Source organism: Silurus aristotelis (genome assembly GCF_946808225.1).
Source record: "Silurus aristotelis genome assembly, chromosome: 3".
Taxonomy (NCBI): domain Eukaryota; kingdom Metazoa; phylum Chordata; class Actinopteri; order Siluriformes; family Siluridae; genus Silurus; species Silurus aristotelis.
Window position 1 is genome coordinate 9684955 of NC_139576.1, and position 20945 is coordinate 9705899.

The following is a 20945-nucleotide window of genomic DNA, read 5'->3' on the forward strand; positions in this document are numbered from 1 at the left end:
GCTGAGAGAGAGAGAGAGAGAGAGAGAGAGAGAGAGAGAGAGAGAGAGATAGAGGAGTAAAGTGGCAACAGGGAAAGAGATATAAGGATTAATAAGTATCCTTATTGGTTTGTCAAATTTAAAGACACTGTACAGTGTGAACAGGGTGAAAGCAGGGACTCAGGGACTCTATATAGCAGCAGTAAAAAGTGTTGGAAACTGTAGAAACTGTCTCTGCTATCTTTCTTTCTAAGACTATTTTCCACCTTTTGTGGAAGCGTGCTGGTATATTGTAAAATGTACAAACTCTGTAACTGTGTAAGCAAACCCCCCCCAAAAAAACGCAAAACATTTCCAATGAAATCTCTATATATCTCTGAAATGGTGCATCAGGAAGTGGTTAGGATTAGTAATGAGAAAGTGAGAGCAGTGATTAAGAGGATGAAGAGTGGAAAGTGGAAAGTCAGTTGGACCAGATGACATACAAGTAGAAGCATGGAGGTGTTTAGGAGAGATGGCAGTGGAGTTTTTAACCAGGTTGTTCAACAAAATTTTGGAAGGGGAGAGGATGCCTAAGGAATGGAGAAGGAGTGTGCTGGTACTGATCTTTGAGAATAAGGGCAATTTTTAGACCTGCAGTAACTACAGGGAAATAAAATTGATCAGACACACAATAAAGTTATGGGAAAGAGTAGTGGAAGCCAGGCTGAGAGAAGAGGTGACCATCTGTGAGCAACAGTATGGTTTCATGCTGAGGAAGAGCACCAGAGACAACTTATTTGCTTTGAGAATGTTGATGGAGAAATATAGAGAAGGTCAGAAGTATTTGCATTGTGTGTTGTGGATTAAGATAAAGCATGTAAAAGGGTGCTGAGAGAGGAGTTGTGCTATTGTTTGAGGAAGTCAGGTGTGTCAGAGAAGTATGTGAGGGTGGTGCATTACATGTATGAGGACAGTGTGACAGCAGTAAAGTGTGCAGTAGGAACAACAGACTGGTTCAAGGTGGAGATTGGACTGCATCAAGGATCGGCTCTGAGCCCTTTCTTCTTTGCAGTGGCGATAGACAAGTTGAAGGACGAGGTCAGACAGGAGTCTCCGTGGACTATGATGTTTACAAATGATATTGTGATTTGTGGTGAGAGTAGGGGGCAGGTTGAGAAGAGCCTGGAGAGGTGGAAGTATGTGGTAAAAAGAAGGGGAATGAAAGTTAGTAGGAGTAAGACAGAGTACATGTGTGTGAATGAGAGGGAGGGCAGTGGAGTGGTGCGGTTGCAGGGAAAAGATGTGGAGAAGGTGGAGTATATCAGTAGGAGAATGCTGAGGATGGAGTCACCAGGAAGGAGGAAAAGAGGGAGGCTAAAGAGGAGGTTCATGGATGTGGAGAGGGAAGACATGCAGGTAGTTGGTTTAAAAGAGGCAGATGTAGTATGGAGACGGATATTTCGCTGTGGTGACCTCTAATGGGAGCAGCCGAAAGAAGAAGAAGAAGAAAAAGTCACACCTTTATCTTTTGCACATTTTCCTCCTACTTTTTTTTTTTTTGTCATCCATAATTTTTATTTGAATTTAGCTTATCTGATGTCACCAAACCCCCGCTTCTTATTTCTGAGTGTTTGAGTGAGGGAACTTCCCTGGGCGGTGAGTGTGCGCTACGATTCCCAACCAGATTTATAGACCGTGGCGTGATAAAGAAATTGACACAACCGTGAAAATAAACAGTAAAAAAATTGTTGATTTGCGTGGACGCCCCATTACAGCCCCCTGGCAAGGTGCCGGCTTGTGCGGTTGTCCAATTAACCTCTTTCTAATCCGCCACTGCCAAGCGGCGATCAAAACAAGTTCAAAAGAGAGCGTGTGCTCTACCCTGATTAGTGAATTGCTGTGTGATTGACCAGTAAAGTCTTTATCCACTTATAAATAAAAAGAAACGACTGATTTCACAAAATGTAGTTAAGTAAAAAGTGATAATTTACTTTAAAATGTAGTTATGTTAAAGAAAATGTCTCCCCAAATGGAAATACTTGAGTAAAGTCCAGATATGCGCAATACATTTACTTCGTTACTGTCTACCACTGGCCATTATTGTCAAAATAACTGGCAACATAAGTGAGTACACCCTAAGTCAGACCTGGGCAAACTACGGCCCGCGGGCCACATCCGGCCCTTTGTACGTCCCTGTCCGGCCCGCGTGAGGCCAATCATAAATTACAGGGATGCACCGAAAATTTTCGGCCGAAATACCTAAATCACCAAAACAACACGGCAGAAACACAATTGTAATGACGCAATAAAAAAGCGCAGCAGCACACAGTTATCTGGATAAGAGCCAACATGTCTGCGGTGTGCGGATAGCGATTTGCAGAACATGCAATGCTGAAATTTCAAGAGGGGGTGTATCTGTAAAGAGTTTCTCCAAGTCGGGTTTAATTTATCACCCGAAATCCAAACATCCCGATTGCCTTCTAAATATGAGAAGAACGCGGCGCAGAAAAGTAAAGTCAATCCGAGCATGCGCACTCCGTCTGTAGAGGACGTTTTTGAAAAGGCAAGAAAGTTTCCAGTGATGGTGCCAAGGCAAAAGGCATAACACAAAAAATGATGGATTTCATTGCCTTTTGAATTTAATTTTCATTTCGGTGCATCCCTAAAATATTATCGTTGGTGTGGCCCTCTGACACAATTCAGGTTTCTCATGTGGCCCCTTGTAAAAATTAATTGCCCACCCCTGCCCTAAGTGAACATTTCAAAACTGTCTCCAAAGTGTGAATATTTTGTGTGAGCACCATCTAGCACTGCCTTAATCCTCTTGTGCTTCAAATTCACCAGAGCTGCACAGGTTGTTGCTAGGATCCTTTTTCACTCCTCCATAATGACATCATGGAGCTGCTGGAGGTTAGACACATGGCGCTTCTCCACCTTTCGCTTGAGGATTCCCCACGGGTGCTCAATAGTGTTCAGGTCTGGAGACATACTTGGCCACTCCATCACCTTTACCTTCAGCTTCCTCCACAAGGCAGTTGGATTCTTAGCAGTGAGTTTTCAGTTGTTATTATTTTGGAAAACTGACGTTCGTCCCAGTTTCTAAAGGGAGGGCATCATGTTCTGCTTCAGAAAGTCACAGTACATGTTAGAATCCAAGTTTCCCTCAAAAAAACACAGCTCTCTAATACCAGCAGCACTCATGCACCCCAGACCATGATGCTACCACCAACATGCATGACTGTAGACAAGACACAATTTTCTTGATTCTCCTCACCAGGGCATTACCACACATGCTGGACACCATCTAAGCCAAACCAGTATATTTTAGTCTCATCAGACCGCAGGACATGGTTCCAGTAGTTCATGCCCTTGGACCGGTTGTCTTCAGCACACTATTTGTCCAGGCTTTCTTGTGAACCAGCTTTAGAAGACGCTACCTTCTGTGATGATGATCATGCAAACCGAATTGTTGCACTGTGCGACGTATGGTCTGAGCACTGACAAGCGGACCTTCCGCTTTAGCAACCTCTAAAGGAATGCTGCAGCACTCATGCGTCTGTTTTTTTGAAGCAGCTTTTGCAGCTGACACACTGCACAAAGACTCAACTACTTTGATCGACCCATGAAAGATTTGTTCCGAGTGAAACTCGTTTTGGAAAACCTCTGTATGACCCTGTGCACTGTTCTGTAACTTCGTTCGCAGTAATACAAGATACATAAATTTACATGCTCCTGTCATGCAGACAAAAGGCGTACTCACTTTTGTTGCCAGCTATTTTGACAATAATGGGTGTATGCTAAGTTATTTTTCAGAGGACAGTAAATCTGTACTGCTATTCAAGCTGCACATTGACTAAAATATTTCAAAGAAAAGTTACATTTCTATAGTATTGTCCCTTGAGAAGATATACTTAAATGGTTGCTAAAATGTGAGGGGCGTACTCACTTTTGTGATACTGTATAAATAAATAACAATAAAAAAAGTTTATTTATTAATGATTTCTCCTCTCGAAACTATTTATCAAGCACGTTCTCTCAGCACCACTGCTGCTATGTGAATATGAGGCGTGTCCTGAGAGTCACACAGAATACAGATGGTCCATGAGTAACGATGGTTTAACTTACGAATTTTTGATCATATGATGCTGACAATGATGGGACACCTTACAATTGTAAAACTATTTTATGTTTCGCATGGCAGGCTAATGTAGCAGCATATGCTCCGCCCTCCAATTGTGAGCCTGCACTCGTCCATGTCCCCGCTACCACATATATTTTATACAGTACTGTACTATAAATTGTTTTGTTTCGCCAAATTATTAACAATTTACGTTATACTACCCCATACTGATACCCATTCTTTAAGATTCTTGGATAGGCTAAGCGATGTCTCGACTTAGGTTACATTTTCAAGTTACAGTGGGGTAATCTGACAACTTTCCATTGATATTACTTGTATGGAATTACATGGCAGAAGTAGAGCTGCATCTTCCTGGAGACAGAATAGGGGAAAAATTGGTGTTATTTAAACGTTTTTCTTTTGTTTACTTTTTGCTCTACAAAACCTGTTTGTGAAAGCAGCCATGTGTTGAATGATAATTTGCTGTCTGTCTGAAACAAACGCGAACTTTCTGTGCCATATTGAATTGCATAGCATCGTTATTTCTTTCTTAATATATTAGTACTTTTATTTTGAAACAGGAAGTGCTCCTGTGTGTTGTTTATTGAAACGTTTGCTCCAGTTGCCGGACCTTGAAGAGCTGAATGGGAGAGTTGTGTGAGGGAGTTTTTTGAGGATATTTGGGGTATAAAGGTGGTTTTTGTTACACATTTTAAATGGATTAACACTTAAGAGAAAAATTCACACGCCGCTGCACTGTTAGCATTATAAAGCTCATTAGCAGAGCAAAGCGCGCGCCCTGGGCTCCGGAGAGCAGAGGAGGCCCGGATGCAGGAAGTAAGAACTCTTTTATTTCATATATATTTTTTTTATTATATATTTTATCTGTTGCTTTAATTATAAATATTATCTCAAAACTATTAGCTCTAAATTATATCCACAATTTCTAAAAGATTATCCATAATATTATCATTAGGTGATTTCTAAATTACCTGTAAACGATTATCAATAATTATTTATAATATCTATAAATAATCTATAATTTAATCTATAAATTATATATAAATGATTGTCTGTCTATGGATGATCTAAATAATTATTTATAATATTATAATAATTATTTATATCATTAAATGATCTCTAAATTACCTGTAAACTGGTATCCATAATATTATCATTAAATGATTGTCTATTATTGATATGATATAACCATTATATATTACATACACATAAATGATTATCTAAAAATGATCTAAATTATTATTTATAATATCTAAAAAATTCTCTGCATTACTTATAAAGTGTTATCTAATAATATTATCTACAAATTATATATAAATGATTATCTATAATAGTCATCAATAAATGATTGTTCATAATATTGTCTATATATTATCTATACATGATTATCTCTTGGTCTCTTCTTTGCTAATCCATAGTTAACGGTCAAACTCCTTGCACATGCTGTGGTTGCCATGGGAACTATGTCCTCCCTTTGAAGATGCCTGCTAATGAATGAGCTAGTAGTGATGTGTGTAGTGTGTACTCATGTAACCTGTAGCCTGTTTGTAAGTGTAATAGTCAGATATCAGTCAGAGATTTGGATATTCTACTTCACTAGTAAAGATTCCAGATTTAAAACAACACTGTTTCCTCATTGGTGAATAGTCTGTGGTGGTTTGGCCATTGTTGATGCTTACTGATCCGCTGTCACGTGTACAGAAATGGAGACCTGCTCAGCAAGCGTGTGGCCCCGTTTGGAGCTGTTCCTCCTGGGTGCGCTACAGGCGGCTCCTCCAGGCAAGCTGAGCATGCACTACTTGCGCAAGATGGCCTGCTACGTTCGTACACGTGACTGCTGCTTCCCGCGTCTGAGCTGGCATATGTGGCGGCACATTGCCTGCGGAAAGCTGCAGTTGCCCGAGGAGCTGGCCTGGCTCTACTTCGAGACTTTTGACCTGCTGGTGCCACGTACTGTTGAAGAGAAGCTTGAGTGGGCAGAGGCCCTGTCTCAGAGCCTGACCCCTCGTGACCTTGACCGCCAGCGCAGCAAGGTGTGACACGAGTACCATATGCTTTTACTCATTCAGTGTTGTAAAGAGAGATTGTTCATATATCTTCATATTAACTCTAATCTGCCTCTTCATCTCCAGCTGTCTGTGGATACGCTGCAGTTTTTGCTGTTTCTCTACCTGCAGCAGCTGAACCGCGTGTCTCTGCGTGTCTCTCTAATCGGCGAAGAGTGGCCGAGTCCTCGCTCTCGTTCCCTGTCGTTGTCCTCTGAAAGGGACGCTAAGATCAGCTCTCAAAACAAGGTCAAATCTTTGTCGGGTCTAATTATGCCCCTTGTACCAGCTTTATACACCGATCACTCATAACATTATCACCTCCTGCCTAATATTGTGTTGGTCCCCCTTTTGCTTCCAAAGCAGTCCAGACCTATTGAGCATTAACAGCAATTTGAGCTGCAGAAGCTCGCCTGTTGGATCGAACCACACGGGCCAGCCTTCTCTCCCCACGTGCATCGTTGACCCTGTCGCCGGTTCACCAGTGTTCCTTCCATCACTTTTGATAGATACTGACCACTGCAGACCAGGAACATCACACAAGAGCTGCAGTTTTGGAGATGCTCTGACCCAGTCGTCTAGACGTCACAATGTTGACTTGTGTAATAGATCCACCCACTAACAGGTGCCATAATGAAGAGATAATCAGTGTCATTCACTTCACTGATCAGTGGTCATAAAGTTTTGACTGATCGGTGCTATAAAGCAAAGTGTAATGCAAAACTAACGCATTCCATCAGTGTTACTCAGTGAACTGACAGAGAACGCAGGAACTATAGCCTCTAGTATCGAATCTTTTGTGCTTTCTGACCAACCAGAACTGGGACGACCAGGCACACCTCACCTTTGTGCAGACTCACCTGGCCGAGCTGCTGGAGCTGCTGGTAGATCCGGGCGAGCTGAGCAGTTCGAGTCAGACCGTGCGAGACAGCGAAATCTCAGCCGATGCCCTGCAGGCTCTCAGCATGCTGCTGGAGGGCACGGTGAGCAACGGACGCACTATTCACCCCCTGCATCGGCTGCTGAGCCGCGCCCCACTCCAGGCCATGGCTGGATACTCAAAACTCACTCGGTCCTACTCCCTGCAGCAGTTGCAGAGCTGGCTGTGCCAGGTGCTTACGCTCAACCCGTTCGGCATGTCCTCCTGTCTTCGCTCGGGAAAAAAGCTGGCCTGGGCTCTGCAAGGTGGGGTATTTTTTGATTTGTGTCCACTCCTGTCACAGCTTATAAAGATTGTCAATTTTACACACACATTAGTGCTACAATTAACTTATTATAGATCAATAACAGACACACAGACATAAAAGCATTAAACTGGTAAAATAAAGCAAAGGAACATCGCTTATCTCTAATCCCATTCCAGCCCTCTTTGTCAGTGTCTTTGTCTGTCTTTCTCTCAGTGGATGGTGCAATGAAGAGGGCCAAAATAGCTCGTAACACACACACGGCTCCTCCAGGCAGCAAGGTGGTGCTGATGTCCCAGGTTTACAAACAGACCCTCGCTAAAGACTCTGAGAAGCTGGCTGGTGCAAATGTCAAACTGCATCGCTGCAGCGAGGCTTTTATCTACCTCCTTTCCCCCCTGAGGTACGAGTCTTGGGTAAACCTGCTGTTACTTCTTAGGCTTAAATAATTCGAGTTCTTCTGAACGTTAACAATTGAGTCTAACTTTATGGCCCGTACTTTGATTTATGCCGCAGGTCAGTGACGCTCGATAAATGTCGTGACAGCACAGTGGTCCTTGGCCCGGTGGAGACCAGTGTGCACATGCAGAGCTGTGAGAACGTGCGGTTGGTGTGTGTGGCCGGACGTCTGGCGGTTGGCTGCTCCACCCGCTGCACCATTCACGCTCTGACTCCCACCAGGCCGCTTCTACTGCCGGGCAACACCAGCCTCACGCTCGGGCCTTTCCACACCCATTACCCCAGCCTGGAGGACCACATGGCCAGTGTGGGTTTGGCGGTAGTGCCTAATCTCTGGGATCAGCCGCTGATTTATGCGCCAGACGGTCCCTCAACGGACGCGGCCTGCTATTGCATACTGCCCCCTGCACAGCTCTGCCCTATGGTTGTACCATTTCTAATGGAGGGAGACACCTGCGAGGTGCCAGGGGGAATTCCGTCGGCCTACCAGCAGGCTCTGGAGGAGCGTCAGCAAAGAGTGCACGACTGGCAGAAGATAGTGAAGGACTCACATCTTAACAAGTAAGCCATTTTTTCTGCATAAGATAAAGTTGAAAAGAATTTTCTTTTGCCAGGAGGTGAGTGTGTGTCATGGTCAACTGCAAGTAGATACCCAGAACAACATGAACATCAGTCAGCTATGAGGTGGTATCAAAAAGTTTCAAGACTAGCCGTTTACTAGAAAGTACTTTATTTATCTACGTTTAAAATAGTCCCCTTGCACAGCAATACAGCACTCCCAGCGTTCCTGCCACTTCTGGAATAGTAGCTGGCGAGCATATCTGACTTCTAGCACAAGCACATGGTTTTAAAACTGTAACGGGATTTACCTTCGCTCGTCCTCCAGGGAGAAACGACGGCAGTTCCAGGCTCTCGTAGAGCAGAAGTTTCACGAATGGCTCCTGGAGACGGGGCGGAGACAAGAGCTGGACAGCCTGCTGCTGCCAACCGTCACGCCTTCCAACCCCACTTGCCAGTCAAACCCAACCCACAGCTCTGAACGTTCTTTACAGCATCCGAAAGCACCCACAGTCTCCTGAGAGAGAGCGCGCGCACGCACACACACACACACACACACACACACACACACACACACACACACACACACGACTGTAATGGACACTAATGCACTTATTTTATTTGGTGTGGTTACATTTGCTTAACTCAGGACTAAGATATGAATTCGACATGGATGCTGGAAGTGAAATTTTGTCTTAAAAGTATATAATATTGTATTGTTAGAGTTCTATGCTGGATCAATGCTTTTTATTTCCACATCAGAAGCAGGTTTTATAGTTAAGGTACTTAAGAGTGTAATGAGCATCAATTGCGAGGGGACGAGTGTTTAACGGAGAAGAAAAAGTAATGGATTTTTCCAATTATAAAATGTAGCTTAGTAGAGAAGAGTCCTGAAGTCTTTCATATTTGCCCCGGAATCTGTTTTCGCATTAACGTGCCGAAGAAAACGTGCGCCTTTTTCCCGTCGCGCATTTATTTTCATACTATAAGGGCACTAATCTGAGGTCAAACAGAGGGAATGCTTATCGAACAAATTTACTTCCTGCTTGATATCTACAAGTACCAAGTTTTCTACCTGGCAGCCAGTATGACTGTGAATGTATTATTTTTTTTATTCCTGCTGTAGCCTAGTTGCACTTCAAGCTTTTTTGCAATGCAATTTTTATGCATTGTGAACTCTAGGATCAGTGTTTCTTAGTTCTGTACATTAAAACATTAAAGGCATGAATTTCACCTCTCAGATAAACAAGCATTTACATGTATAGTTCAGAAGAGCTTTAAACACAGAAAAATGGGAAGCATTGCTTTAGATTAATTACATTTAATCTATATGAAACGTAAGCAATACCCCATTACTCTATAGATCCAATTTATTTTAATACTTTTGTCAGAATTCATCTTTGCCTGTCATGCTCCTTTTTCCATTATTAATAGAGCAGCAATAAATCCAGAGGATTAGTTTTGAAGAGAGCACAGTTTGGTATTATGTTTAGATTAGGAAAACAGGGTTTGTTTGACTACCAATAAAAAATAAAAAAAAGTGTATATTCAGTGTCAGTGATTGAATCGCTGAAAGTCTTATGACTGAGTTGGACTGACTTCCTTGCACACGAAATAGGGCTATAGAAGAATCCTGAAACAAGAATAGTTAGCATCCAGATTACCTTCACAGAATTCCTATTAAACACAAATGAATAAATCATTTGAACAGAAATGATCCCGGACCAGTAAAAAGAGCTGAGCTGGCAATATGTTGTGTCATTTAGAACAGTGGGACGAAAAAAAACTATTATACTCGACCTCTTCACATTCACCAGTGGTCTTGGCATCGGTTCCTAGGTTGGTATTATGCTTGTGTTTTGTGGTGCATTCTGGGATACTGGATGTGTGCGTTTCAATGTATCTCATTCAGGACCGAATAGAGAGGGAGTAAATGGGTGGGCTGTGGGCAGTGCTGCTATTATACTTCTTTAATCCCACACTTCACTTTTTGGAAAACCTGAACAGAGGCCTAGAATCACTAACTCAAAATTTGGATCTCGTTATCATGACAAAGCAATTATCAACCACTCGACACCTGACTAATCCTAAATCAGGGGGGCTAAGTATTTAAAAGCAGCACTAGTGGGCCTGCGGTTAGTCAGGAATTGAGATCGAGGATCCATAATGGGGAGGGTAAGTACACAGTTTGGAAAGTTAGTGTTCTAATGGAAGTCGTGTGCAAAGTTTATTTTGAATGGTGTCTGCGTTTGTTGTTTTTGGCCGTACTGAGGCTCCGGTTATATGCAGTTATTAATTAGTGATACATTTTGAATATATAAAATAAATTTTAATAAATAGAAAGATTTGCATTACAAATTCCTGTGTTGGACCAGCTGAAAAGGTTTTTGGCTAATCATCATTTGTGGATAGTTTTCAAAACCTGTCTCTGAGCAAGGCAGCTGATTGTGCCAACGTTAAAATAAATATGCACATTTTATTTTTTCAATTCACAATTCCGGTTTTGTTGCGGCATTCAATGGAAAAAAATCCCCATATCCATCAAATCCCAGCTGGCCCCTTGGTGCTTTTTTCTTTTTGCATAAATCAGAACAGTAAGATATTTATATATGCATAACACGAGCTCATGTTAATATGGAAAAAGTGTTTTTAAACATCAGTCCAAAACCCTTTCAGATTATTTTCTACGAGGACAAAAACTTCCAGGGTCGTCGCTATGAGTGCGACAGCGACTGCTCGGACTTCCACACCTACCTGAGCCGCTGTAACTCCATACACGTGGAGAGCGGCGTCTGGGTGGTCTACGAGCTTCCGAGCTACATGGGTGACCAGTATGTTCTAACTCGTGGGAAATACCCCGAGTTCCTGCGTTGGACGGGGCTCACTGACCGGCTCAGCTCCTGCAGGATAATCCACGTTGTAAGTCACTTTGAAAGAACTGCTGCACCAACAACGACTGGGTAAAACCTAGAAAAGTACACTTTACATCTCTCAGTTTCCTATTCTTATTGTCCCACCAGTGAACTGCTAATTATTTTAAATGTTGATTTGACTCGTTTTTACTATAAAAAATAAAAACACTTACACCAGCAATAAAAGGTTACTCTGATCTTATCAACACTGTAACCTATTTTTCCCCATTTCTAACCTTCCCCTTTCTTCCCCAAACCCCACACCCTCCATCCTTCTTGGCATCTATTCCAGACAAGTGGGACACAGTACAAGATGCAGCTCTACGACAAGGCAGATTTTGCAGGTCAGTCGTTTGAAGTCACGGAGGATTGCCCTTCCATTCTGGAGCGTTACCGCTTGAGAGAGGTGCACTCCTGCAAGGTCCTGAAAGGATACTGGATCTTCTACGAGCACCCCAATTACCATGGCCGCCAGTACTTCCTGGAAAAGGGCGACTACCGCAAGCCTGTGGACTGGGGCGCAGTCTGTCCCAACATGCAGTCCTTCCGTCGCCTGACCAAGTGACCGTAACAAAAACAAGCATGCTCGGGCGCCCCGTGTCACGTTAGATCTCTTGGTTGTGATTTAAACTGAGGTCCTGGATGAAATAAAGTTTGGCTGGTGCTGACTGCTTGGAAATGGTTTTCATTACTAGCACATGATAATGGCCCAGATGCTGGTCTTAATAGCTAGCTACCTATCATTTTCCTGAGGTGGTTTGTTTAAATGTGACATTTTTTGAAGCACAGGCCTCAGGTCTAGAACAACAGGGTGGGAATTGAGGTGGGTGCCAAAAGAGAAACAGTTTCCTCCGCCACCAATGAGCACCATCTCAGCTCCATCAGAGTCCAGCACTTCTGAGCAGAAAGAATGTAGCATGAGGGGCCAGGGGACCACTGACTGTGGGGCGAGAAAATGATCAAAGTGATTTGACAATTCATATTTAATAACAAATAATCCTTATTTCACATAATGTACTACTCACTGTGTCCACGTGGACTTCAACACTGACTTTGGTGGTCAGGTTTATTATGGCAACTCCCGGGACACCATCTGTCTGGAGCCAGACTCCGCCAACTACCACCAGATTCTCTCCAATCACATGGGCGGTATGGGAATACCTGAGGATTACAAAAATCACATTAACCACCACCGGGCAAATTATTCAATAAAACTTTCTTTCGGCTTCTCCCATTAGGGGTCGCCACAGCGGATCATCCGCATGTTTGATTTGGCACATTTTTATGCCGGAAGCCCTTCCTAACACAACCCTCCCCATTTACCTGGGCTTGGGACCGGCACTAAGGCTTGTGCAACCCTAATGGCTGACCGGGGATCTAACCTGGGCCGCAGCGGTGAGTGCGCCGCACTAGACCACCAGGGAACCTTGGGCAAATTATTCAATAAATAGTTGTATTATTTAGAGGTCAACTGATTAAACCAAAATTTTGGCATTTTTTTAAATAAATTGTCATCAGCCGACTGTGCTATTAATTATTAGGCAGGCGAATCTGCAAACACACCAAACCGTGCGTGTACGTTCTGTGCTTGCGTGAGAGAACATAACTCTTCCTTAGGTGGCAGTATTCTGTTCTCTGTCTCCAAACAGGGAAACCGGAAGAGTTTCTGTCGAACTGTGAATATATAAAGCAAGCACTGATTGGAGAGGCTTGTGTTGTTCAATAAATGTTTAGTTTCAGCAATTTTCTGTATCACGTCTTTTTAATTATATGTAGATTTTATGAGATGAAAGCTGTGGGATGGTGGGGAAATCAGGCAGACATAACAGACCAAAAAAATATTAGCATTTGCCAGAGAAAAACACATCGGTTGACCTCTAGTTTTATTACAATGAAATCAAATATCGTGAAAAAGAACGTGTGTTACCTTGGTACCAAGGCAGGGCAAACATTCAACTTTTCCCAGCAGAACCCAGCAGACGTGGGCTTCAGTAGGACAAGATCTCCTAAAGGGATACCTCCTTGGCCCAGGCCTCCGAAGACCACCAATCCTTGTCTATAGGTGCAAGCGGAGTGGGAGTGACGTGGTTCAGGGATGTAGCCTTTAAGTGGGACCTTTGGAGAGACAGTTCATTAGGAATAAAACAAATGGGTTGTGGCATTCTTGAATTCTTAACCATTACATGGGGGAAATAACGATTTGATCCCCTGCTGATTTTGTAAATTTACCCCCTACAAAGAAATTAACAGTCTAGAAATTTTATAGCAGGTTTATTGCAACAGAAAGAGAAATAATGTAAACAAAATCCAGAAACAAATAAATTAATAGTATACATCAATTATTTTGATCGAGTGAAATAAATATTTGATCCCCCACCAACCAGCAAGAATTCTGACTCCCACACACCCAAATTAATCTCATCCCTTTAAGAAATAACTCCTAATATCAATTTATTATGTGTATAAAAGACACCAGTCACAGAATCAACCTCTTCTATTCAAACCTCTCCACCACCATGGGAAAAACCAAAGAGCTGTCAAAGGATGTCAGGGACAAGTTTGTAGACTTGCACAAGGCTGGAATGGGCTACAAGACCATCAGCAAGAAGCTGGGTGAGAAAGAGACCATTGTTGGCATGATAATTTGAAAATGTAATAAATACAAGATAAGTCAATCGCCCTTGCTCTGGAGCTCCATGCAAAATCTCACCTCATGGGGTAAGGATGATTCTGAGAAATGTGAGGGATCAGCCCAGAATTACACAAGAGGAGCTTGTTAAAGATCTCAAGGGCAGCTGGGACCACAGTCACTAGGAAAATCATTGCTAAAACACCAAGGTCCCTCTGCTCAAGAATGCACATGAACAGGTCCGTCTAAAGTTTGCCAATGAACACCTGAATGATTTAGAGAAGGTTTGGGAGAACGTGATGTCCTCAGATGAGATCAAAATTGAGCATCAACTCGACTCGCCTGTGTATGGAGGCAGAGAAATGCTGAACATGACCCCAAGAACACCATCCCCACTGTCAAACATGGAGGAGGAAACATTCTGCTCTGGGGAGGTTTCTCTGCTAAGGGTACAAAAAGACTTCACCACACGAACGAGGCCATGCACTGTAGAATCTTGGATGAGAATCTCCTGGCCTCAGCCAGAGCACTTAAAGATGGTTGGTAAATGGGTCATTTGGCAATGACCAAAAACATACGGCCAAGCCTTGTCCCTGACGTCCTTTGACAGCTCTTTGGTCTATCCCATGGTGATGCAGGGGTTTGAAGAGAAGAGGTTGATTCTGTGACTGGTGTTTTTTATACACGTAATGAATTGATATTAAGAGTACTTTCCTCGAGGGACAGGAGTAATTTGGGTGAGCAAGAATCAGAATTCTTGCTAATTCTGATTACCGCACACCCAAATTAGTCCTGTCCCTCGAGGAAAGTACTCTTAGTATCAACTCATTATGTGTATAAAAAACACCATTCACTCATTATGTCTCTCTGTTTAAATAAACCTGCTATAAAAATTCTAGACTGTTCATTTCTTTGTAAGGGGGAAACTCCCTTGCCACCAGAGTGATGGTATGACCCATAGCTTCTCTTCTTTACAATAGGGGGTTAAGACTTACATTAGTCCATTGCTGGTCCTCCAAACACAGGAAGTGTGCATCACCTAGAACCAGTTCTCTTTCTGTACAGCCTCCAAAAACAAATAAGTAGTTCCTATCTGAATGTAAGAGATATTACAATGAGTATCAGTTATTGATATAGTAATAGCAATGTATCAGTTAGAGAACCTCCTTACCACCATGACTCAGCAAGGTCGCTGAATGCCGCCATCTTGGCTTTGGGGCTGCGCCATTACAAGCCATTTTCTCCAGGGATACAAGCACATTTTCAGGGTTAAACTGGTCAGTCACATAGGTGACTCTCAGAACATCATCAATGGGGTTAAGTGGTGAAGTTCTGCCACCTAGAATTACTGCGCCCCATCCAGGCACAAACGTCATGGAGTGGTACATCCGCACACCTGCATTTGACCAAAATTAAGATCGATGAACATTTTATTTATTTCAACATTAAAAAAATGGGCCATGCAAAAATCTGGCACAATCACACACACATCTCTTTCCGCCTGGCTCCACAGTGGCATATCTCCAAGCCGTGTGGTCTCTGATCAAAAGTGTAACTGCAGTGTTTCGGCCTCGTCTGCCACAGCCCCCTGTAAGGAGCATGACTCCAGGCTCCAGAAGGCAGGAGGCCATTCCCAAAGCCTCTACACATAGAGATTCAGCCATGACCCGTACTGTGACAGGCCGATCCTCTACATCAGGCTTGATCACAGGAATGGGAGTATCTGAGAGATATACAAAGAGAGAGAACCACAATTCAGACAACACCTTAATACTTTATCTACTAATTATTACGACTGCTAACTCTGCAGAACAAATAACACAAAGACCTACTGTACCAATATGCAGAGGTGGAAAGTAACGAATTGCATTTACTCGCGTTACTGCAATTAGGTAGTTTTTTTGTGTACCACTACTTTTTAAAGTAGTTTTTAAAATCTATAAAAAATAAAAAAAATATTGCAAGGAGAAAAGAAATCGCACCCCGAAAACTACTGATTGTGGGCGGAGAACAAATGCGCTAAACTCAGAACAAAGGAAGATGGAGACGGACAAGACAGACGGCATCGAGTCAGACCTAGCTGAAAGCGAAACGTCCTCGATTAGAAAGTTGCTCAATGTGTGTGCTCACTGTCTGAATTCTGAATCTGAGTTTGCGATTTCTCTCCTTATCATAAATGACTAACTTTTTTTTTTTTTTTTTGTGAAACTGCATAACTTCCATTAGACTCAAGTCATGGACTGTAGTGGGTTTTTTAATGCATTTTAATTTGTAAAGGTGCTCCTTCAATTAAAAACAACTACACAACTATACTGAACTACACTAGAATCCCAGTGTATTATTATAGTAGTATTTTAAATCAGCTACTTTTCACCTTTAATTAAGATTTTTTTTTTGCTATTTTTACTTGTATTTAAGTAAAATTTCATTGAAGTTGTAATACTTTTATTTGAGTAGAATATTAAATTACTATTTCCACTCCTGACACTATGACATACAGGGTAGTTTGCAATATCTCAAATTTTCCTATAATAATTATATTATACTAAAGAGGATTAGACTGAACAAATCTCAGTATTGTTGTACAATTGTTTATGCGGTGCAATGGACAGAATTAGCTCCGCACCAGCTCGGCCGGAGTGCCTTTTCTGGTAGGGTTAGTTGATCAGGTTGTTGTGGACTTAAAAATTACAAATGGCTCCCTTAATTTTTAGAATTTGGTTTGTTTAAGCTGATTCTACTTTTCACACTGGGTTCAAGCTAATAAGTCGTATTAAATGACTCTTATAAATGAAAAATATAAACACAGTATATTATCAGATCTTACCTTTCGGGAATATGAGGACCGCCTGACTGGTCAGAGAGCCTTTGGAGGCAGTGAGGATGAAGTAATGAGAGCACTTTTGATGCCATTCCTAATAATAATTAAACAAAAAAAAGAAAAGAGAGGATGTGTCTGCTAGTGGAATATGTACTTGCTATATATATATAGTATAGCAGCACTTATAGCAATAAAAAAATGGAATGAAGTTTGCAGTCTCAGTTTGAGTGTGTGTTCAGGGTGCAGTGTGTCTCACCTCAAATTCATCAAACGGCTCCAACTTTTCGACCCTCTCCCTCTCGTTCTTTGTGAGAAGACCAAAGTAGAACTGGTTCATATCCAAGCATACACATTTCTCCCAGCCCTGTCAGGAAAAAATGTTTCCACTTCTGAAAGTTGATATGTTTTGTTGAATGGTTGTTTGGTTGGATATATGGGTGGGTGGATGGATGGATGGTTGGATGAATAGGAATAATTTTTCAGAAGAGTTTTGTTAGGATTGCAACCCGATCAAATACATATGTTTTCATGTATACCATTTGTAAGTAAGGTTAACAATTTAGAAAGTATTTAATAATTCAGTGGTTTGATGTTATGTAACTCGTAAATTTTCAGACTTTTACTTTCCTAAAATACTCACACGTAAAACACAAGATTGTATCAAATTTATGGGTATCAAATTATAGAATAGTTTATCTTGCAAAATTTTTTCATCTTTGACAGGCTATAAAAGACAAGTGATGGTGTGATTTGGTAGTGCAGAGTAGTTACAGATACAATCAGCACACTGGAGTGGAATAAACAAATTCACTATTATTGCATAACTTTGCACTAGTGGATCATTAACACTGGACCCAGCCATTCTAACTCTGGACTGGAATAGCACAGCGTCACTTTATACCTTTTCACTTTAACATTTTTATACCAGCACATGGACACTAATGACAATCACAATCATACTGGGTCACTTTAATCTGTACTTCTTCTATATCTGTCATACATATCCATCCATCTCTCCTTTGTAATTCATGTATGTGTATATACACATATATACACATACACCCTTTTTTTCTTTTATCGTTAACTTTTAATTCTCTAGAGTCAGACTATATATAATATACTTTTATTCTCCATTTTATTTATTTTTAAATATGTTACTTTACTCTTTATTTTTTATATTGTATTTCTTTCCACGTTTACAAGTCGGACAGTCAAAAAAAGCATATCACTATATCACACACTGTATGACTATGTGACAAATAAATAATTTTAAAAATGAGCGGTAGAGCTATTTCTAAACCAGCATGACATGTTCTTTGCCGGTTCTCCTGTAATATGGACAGTTCATCGTACTTGAACATTTTTCCACAAATTCTTCCAGCAGAAATTTAGATACCACCATAGGTTTCACACAAGTCTTTTCAGCATTCAATCATTATACTTGAAATAGATTTTAGACAATCAGAATATACAGTCATGTATTTAAGCACCTATCACTGGACAGGACACCTCAACAATTGGTGACAAATTTTTGAGGTTTGTTTCATTTAACATTTGGTGCTACCCAAATGAGGATGGGTTCCTTCTCAAGGTACATTATAATCTGCTTATCTTTGGAAAGCAGATGTCCATTGTTCAAAAAAGATATACAAATAAAAATGAAGCTCAACAGCTTTAAAATATATCTCTCAGAGTTTAATCAGAAATCATACCCTTCTCAGAAATCTCTCCGTCTGTGCTACTGTGTCTGGGTACTGGCAGAGAGCATGAATTTTAGAGTTGAGCTTCAGGAAGTGGTTCTGCATAACGGTGCCAAAGGGATCGCCTGGCCGTATCTGTTCATACATCACAAACATAGCCTGAGAGAAGATGCGCGCTGCCCAGCCAATCACAGCATCCGACCTGAAGCACATATACGAGCTTAGGAATCATTACAAAAAAGTGTAGAATAATAAAACCATGTAAATCCACGCAGACTTTTACTTACCAGCAGGTTTCCATATAAGTGAGCACCACCTCTGAGAGAATCATCGTAGGGGAGCTCCACTGCAATCCAGCTGCACTCAGAGCCTCCTCCGCTTCCTTTTCGTTCCTTACATCCACACCTAGCAGCTTATAATAAGCACTGCTCACGTACACAGGGCCTGAAACTGGTCAGAAACTACAGCTATTGAAGTGACGAAGGAATGCTACTTTCCAACATGAATCACCGCTTTGAGCATTAAAATATTAAACTGTATAGCATTGCCATGCCGTATTAGTATTTAAAAGGTTGCTCAGCAAACTATACGGCAACACTAAAGAGACAAAAACTAAAGTAATGTTCAATTCAGCAGCACAAATTTGATGTCAAATGATAAGTCGAGGTATTTTAATGTGACCTAAAAAACAAAATGATGTACATACTGTATAGTATTGTACTTTCTAAAAAAATATTTGTTTATTGTACATTTCCCATGGGGGTGAATAAACTATCTATCATTCCATCCATCCACCCCAAAAAAGACTTGCTGATAAAGGGTGGTGGTGGGAGGTGAATTCACTTCATACCAGCTAAGATTTCGCAATCAGGAAGAGCATCTTTCAGAGAATGAGTGCTGCTGATTAAAGCTGCCTTGCGCCTGGCAACCTCAGGAAAATCGACCTCATATACGCTAACCCGCTCCAGCACGCCTTCCGCATAAAGCCGGAAGTAAAGCGAGTCGAAGCCTGCCCCCAAAGACAAGATCTGTAGACAGACAGATTGAGAGATGAGACATAAAAATGTACTGCAGAAATCAGGATGTTGTGGGGGTTCTGTATTACCTGTCTCCTTTCACAGCCATCTGTAACACGTAGGAATTGTTTCACACAGTGATCCACAGCTTTCCAGCGAATATAGTAGCCCCTGGGAAGAAACCACAGCCACTGACCAACGTTCATTTTCTATTTAAAATCATTCTACAATCCAGCACTGAATGCCCACTAGTGCTACCTGTTGATGAGAGGAGCTCTTCGAGACACCTTGCCCACAAAATGTCTCAGGAAGTCATCGTGAAAGTAGCCTCGAGCTGCTGCGGACACCTTACTGACCACACTGCTGTCATTAGTGCCCTGAACCTGATAGAGGAGGACATGCGGTTTACAAAACTGTTCATCAACAAACACTACTCATTTGAAATAGTTCACATTAGAGTTTACAGAACTAACTGGTTAACATTAAATAATATCCGTAGACAAAACCAGCTGGTTACATCAAAGAAATAATGCCCCTAGACAAAACTATCTGGCTAACATCAAAGAATGTTCCTGAACAAAACTAGCTGATTTACATTAAAGAATGTCCCATTGATAAAAGAACCTAGTTAACATCAAAGAAGAATGTCCCTAGACAAAACTAGATGGTTAACATTAAAGAATGTTCCTGAACAAAACTAGCTGATTTACATTAAAGAATGTCCCATTGATAAAAAAAACCTAGTTAACATCAAAGAAGAATTTCCCTAGACAAAACTACTGAGTTAACATCAAAGAATGTCCCATTGACAGAACAACCTAATTAACATCAAAGAAGGGGTAGCTGTAAGTTTGGAAAGATACACTGGGACCTCAAGAAAGTGGGAAGAAAAAGGACTATGCCCTGGCTAGCAGGAAAGTGATGGTCTCCACTATCGCTACTAAGAATATTGTTAAGTGATGGAAGAAGCATTTTGAGAAAGCTCTTATCCCTGTGGACATGCAGAGTCCTCTTGAGAAATGTTTATAAATGCCCAAAAGATTTCTACTGGCATTCCTGGAGGAATTACGGTTGAATTAAGGTCATGTAGAACCCAAACCTAGCTCCCCTGACTTTTTGACAAACGAATATGTATTAAAGGTTGTTATTGTTATTGTTGTTGTTAAACGTATAAGACACATCTGGATTTGACACATGAGGACATGCTCACCGCAGCATCCTCCCCATGCTTCTTCTTCTGGATGTTGATCAGAGACATTCTGGTTCATGACACTTAATCACACCCAAATTCAAACCCACACACTGAAGAGAACAGAACCTGATAAGAAACGGAACAGTTCTAATCAACCCGCGTGTCTAAACACCTGGATATCCGTCTTCCGGTTTTCTGCCCCCTGTCCCAGGATTGGCCAGTGAGCCAACACAACCAATCAGAGCGTGAGTATTATTAAAATAGGGTGGGGTTTATCGGAATATACATCAAAAGCAAACTTTTGAATGTTTTCTAATTTCGAATATA

At 41.5% G+C, this 20945-nt stretch overlaps 3 protein-coding genes across 3 annotated transcripts; 2 read left to right on the forward strand and 1 right to left on the reverse strand.

The window, feature by feature from the left end:
• Positions 1 to 4638: 4638 nt before the first annotated feature.
• tbccd1 (TBCC domain containing 1) lies at positions 4639 to 9916 on the forward strand. The gene is made up of 7 exons (XM_083537033.1): positions 4639 to 4918; positions 5804 to 6135; positions 6235 to 6396; positions 6966 to 7332; positions 7548 to 7734; positions 7848 to 8351; positions 8677 to 9916. Exons 2-7 carry the CDS (start codon positions 5806 to 5808, stop codon positions 8867 to 8869), a joined length of 1743 nt encoding a protein of 580 aa, XP_083393159.1. The 5' UTR covers positions 4639 to 4918; positions 5804 to 5805; the 3' UTR covers positions 8870 to 9916.
• A 534-nt stretch (positions 9917 to 10450) lies between these two features.
• Positions 10451 to 11939, forward strand: crygs2 (crystallin, gamma S2). Its single transcript, XM_083537204.1, has 3 exons — positions 10451 to 10523; positions 11025 to 11267; positions 11553 to 11939. Exons 1-3 carry the CDS (start codon positions 10515 to 10517, stop codon positions 11823 to 11825), a joined length of 525 nt encoding a protein of 174 aa, XP_083393330.1. The 5' UTR covers positions 10451 to 10514; the 3' UTR covers positions 11826 to 11939.
• On the reverse strand, positions 11517 to 20824 carry lcmt2 (leucine carboxyl methyltransferase 2). The gene is made up of 14 exons (XM_083537001.1): positions 20637 to 20824; positions 19685 to 19809; positions 19516 to 19597; positions 19261 to 19438; positions 18698 to 18854; positions 18423 to 18612; positions 16967 to 17074; positions 16717 to 16804; positions 15379 to 15612; positions 15061 to 15285; positions 14885 to 14982; positions 13188 to 13375; positions 12286 to 12421; positions 11517 to 12200 (listed from the first exon to the last, which is right to left on the reverse strand). The coding sequence occupies exons 1-14, from the start codon at positions 20682 to 20684 to the stop codon at positions 11994 to 11996; spliced, it is 2064 nt and encodes a 687-aa protein (XP_083393127.1). The 5' UTR covers positions 20685 to 20824; the 3' UTR covers positions 11517 to 11993.
• Positions 20825 to 20945: the final 121 nt, after the last annotated feature.

What these genes read in the sequence shown, in the direction of transcription:
- tbccd1 (XM_083537033.1), top strand. Translation starts at nt 5,806, where the DNA reads ATGGAGACCTGCTCAGCAAGCGTGTGGCCCCGTTTGGAGCTGTTCCTC. An exon ending in AGATCAGCTCTCAAAACAAG is followed by an intron (nt 6,397 to 6,965) that starts GTCAAATCTTTG and finishes CTGACCAACCAG; the next exon opens with AACTGGGACGACCAGGCACA. An exon ending in TACCTCCTTTCCCCCCTGAG is followed by an intron (nt 7,735 to 7,847) that starts GTACGAGTCTTG and finishes TTTATGCCGCAG; the next exon opens with GTCAGTGACGCTCGATAAAT.
- lcmt2 (XM_083537001.1), bottom strand. Translation starts at nt 20,684, where the DNA reads ATGTCTCTGATCAACATCCAGAAGAAGAAGCATGGGGAGGATGCTGCG. An exon ending in ACTTATATGGAAACCTGCTG is followed by an intron (nt 18,613 to 18,697) that starts GTAAGTAAAAGT and finishes TATGTGCTTCAG; the next exon opens with GTCGGATGCTGTGATTGGCT. An exon ending in GGAGCCAGGCGGAAAGAGAT is followed by an intron (nt 15,286 to 15,378) that starts GTGTGTGTGATT and finishes GGTCAAATGCAG; the next exon opens with GTGTGCGGATGTACCACTCC.
- crygs2 (XM_083537204.1), top strand. An exon ending in CCTGCAGGATAATCCACGTT is followed by an intron (nt 11,268 to 11,552) that starts GTAAGTCACTTT and finishes CATCTATTCCAG; the next exon opens with ACAAGTGGGACACAGTACAA.